The sequence below is a fragment of the Penaeus monodon genome, chromosome 5 (genome assembly GCF_015228065.2).
Source record: "Penaeus monodon isolate SGIC_2016 chromosome 5, NSTDA_Pmon_1, whole genome shotgun sequence".
Lineage (NCBI taxonomy): Eukaryota > Metazoa > Arthropoda > Malacostraca > Decapoda > Penaeidae > Penaeus > Penaeus monodon.
Genome location: NC_051390.1, coordinates 34760817 through 34763316, shown reverse-complemented (window position 1 = coordinate 34763316; position 2500 = coordinate 34760817). Strand labels below are relative to the sequence as shown.

Genomic DNA, 2500 nt, shown 5'->3' with positions numbered 1-2500 from the left:
AGAGGCATGAATAAGTCTAAGATCTTTGAGACAAACATATATACACTCGATATTTCTGATGTGATTGTCAATTCAAACAATATTCATTAATGTTTTAAAAGAATCCCGTATTATGTTGATAAAGAAGAAATCCCCAACACAAGAATGAAAAGTCTGCTTGTTTCTTAGCGTGTGTGTATGTGTGTGTGTGTGTGTGTGTGTGTGTGTGTGTGTGTCGTCAAGCAATAGGTGCATGACGACAGCAGATGTATTTTAGGAGTAAAGTCAGTGTGATCTTTCCTTTGCACCAATTTTGGCCTAACCGCCGGTCGTCTGTTTCCTCACAGTGTCGAGTATCTGCGGCTGGCGATCCTCTTATGTCGAGTTAGCAGAAGAGGTAAGACCTCTATGGATATGCTCATGTGTTTTCACTTCTCGTTCCTTCTTTCTCTTTCTCTGACTCCTCCTTCTATCCCAATGCCCATTTTTATCCAGCCGAAGATGTGTCAGTCATTCACTCTATTCTCTCTCTCTCATTCATTCATTCTTTCTTTCCTTTCTCTTTCCTTCTCTCTCTCTCTCTCTCTCTCTCTTCTCTCTCTTTCTTTCTCTCTCTTCTCTCTCTCCTCTCTCTCTCTCTCTCTCTTCTCTCTCTCTCTCTCTCTCTTCTCTCTCTCCTCTCTCTCTCTCTCTCTCTCTCCTCTCTCTCCCTACTCATCTATTCATTCTTTCTTCTCTTCTTTCCTTTCTCTCTCTCCTCTCCTATCTATTTCATCTCTCTTTCCTTTCTCTTTCTTTCCCTTTTTCTTCTCTCTCTTTATTGTCTTCTCCTCTTCCTCTTCTCTCTCTTCTCTCTCTCCTCTCTCTCTCTCACCATCTTCTCTCTTTCTTCTCCTCTTTCTCTCTATCTCTTCTCTCTCTCTCTCTCTCTCTCTCTCTCTCTCTCTCTCTCTCTCTCTCTCTCTCTCATGAAACCAAAGTCATGATTCGAAAGGATAATTAAACTCTTTATATTCTTAAATTCAACTGTAAGTATAGTACAGCGTCTCAAGATTTATCTATGGATCATATCGTTGTTTTACTGTGTCTTTGCATATGAGTATCCATTTTTTGTGATGCTGAATTTCCTGCAGTGTCACACAGGGTGATACTTGGGATTGTTTATTAGTGAAAGTAAGTATCGGGAAGAACAGGTTAGGTTTCACATCAGCGCGTCTTTGCAATTGCTTTAGCTTATTGACAGGTTAGCAGGCAGTTCTGAAATCGGCATTGAACTTTGTCCTTTTGTTCAACCTTATGATAAGTTGCCCTGGTAATTGTCTCATCACTATATTACTGTCAAGTAATGTTAAGATATTCCTATCAGCGATAGTTTATATGCTATACTACTTCAAGCTCAGAATTAATGTATGTGTAACCCCGCAGTGGTAAATACCGAGTTATTTTCATTCACCACACCGACTTGTTTCGTATTCTAGGAGTTTGGAAGATCATCCGGAGTAAATTTGTCGATGTTTTCATCAATGGACTCGATTGCACAGGCGAATCGGTGAAGTTCGCTGCACGGCCTCCCGACCAACTCGTACTCGAGGGACGGTTTTTGCTGCAGCAGCATGCACTTCATTCTGGCTTTTCCTTCCCGCTTGGTGGAGGAACTTGAGTCCTCTCGATGGCCTTGGCTGGCGAAGCTGACGGCGAGCGCTGCCCTCTCATCCCTCGCAACCCCTGTTCGGCGCTCGTCGTCTTCGCCGCTCTCGCCTGAGACACTCCTCAGCGTTTCTGCGCTGAACGAACTCGAGTTTCCTTCTCCGGCTTGTTCTCCGCGCTCGTCTATGGCGAGCGCGTTGGCGACAACATCGACCTCCTCCTCTTCGTCCTCCTCGTCCTCAGTTTCAGGCAAGAGGATAACATCTACAACCGAGGGACTCCCGCCGAGTCTCTCAGCCCTTAAACCGCCGGGAAAGGCAGCTCTTCCGCCTTCTTCGCTGTCGTCACTCTTGTCCAGGAATGGGTGCGAGCGAGGCATGATACCGCGCGCCTCCATCAGCACTCTGATGCTTCCTGCCTCGTCCTGCTGAAGCTTTATTCCCACGCCATCATCGTCTTCTTCCTCAAGGAGGTTGCTGGAAAAGTCTGGAAACCCGGTGAGGTTGGCCGCAATGTCCTGCAAGGCTGCGTTTGATAACGTCGTATTGTCGTTTTGCTCGTCAGCGAGGTCGTACGAGGCTCCAAGCCATATGGAAGGACCTCGCGCTGTGCAAAAGAAGGAAAATGATAGACAGAGAAAGGCTGACGCTAAAGCCCCGTTCACACTTGTCAGCGGACTAATCGCACCATTCAAATGTCGGCTTGAAAATCTGTCCATTTACCTACTCGTGGCCGCTAGTGAGGACGGGACTTCAAAAATGTTTCTGATTAGTAAACATATGAGATAACAGCGTAGAGATCATGAGTTTATTTGCATATGAAAAAGAGTGCATTATGGCATATAAATGGCAATAAATACTGCAAGATACTTAAA

At 45.2% G+C, this 2500-nt stretch overlaps 1 protein-coding gene across 7 annotated transcripts in view; it reads right to left on the bottom strand.

Annotated features, from left to right (window-relative positions):
* Positions 1–990: 990 nt before the first annotated feature.
* Positions 991–2500, bottom strand: part of LOC119573183 — an 11115-nt gene continuing 9605 nt past the window's right edge. For all 7 annotated transcript variants that reach the window (XM_037920263.1, XM_037920257.1, XM_037920262.1 and 4 more), the window contains exon 5: positions 991–2232. In XM_037920263.1, coding sequence (XP_037776191.1) covers positions 1454–2232 — 779 coding nt within the window. In that variant the 3' untranslated portion in view covers positions 991–1453. The remainder of the gene's footprint in view (positions 2233–2500) is intronic.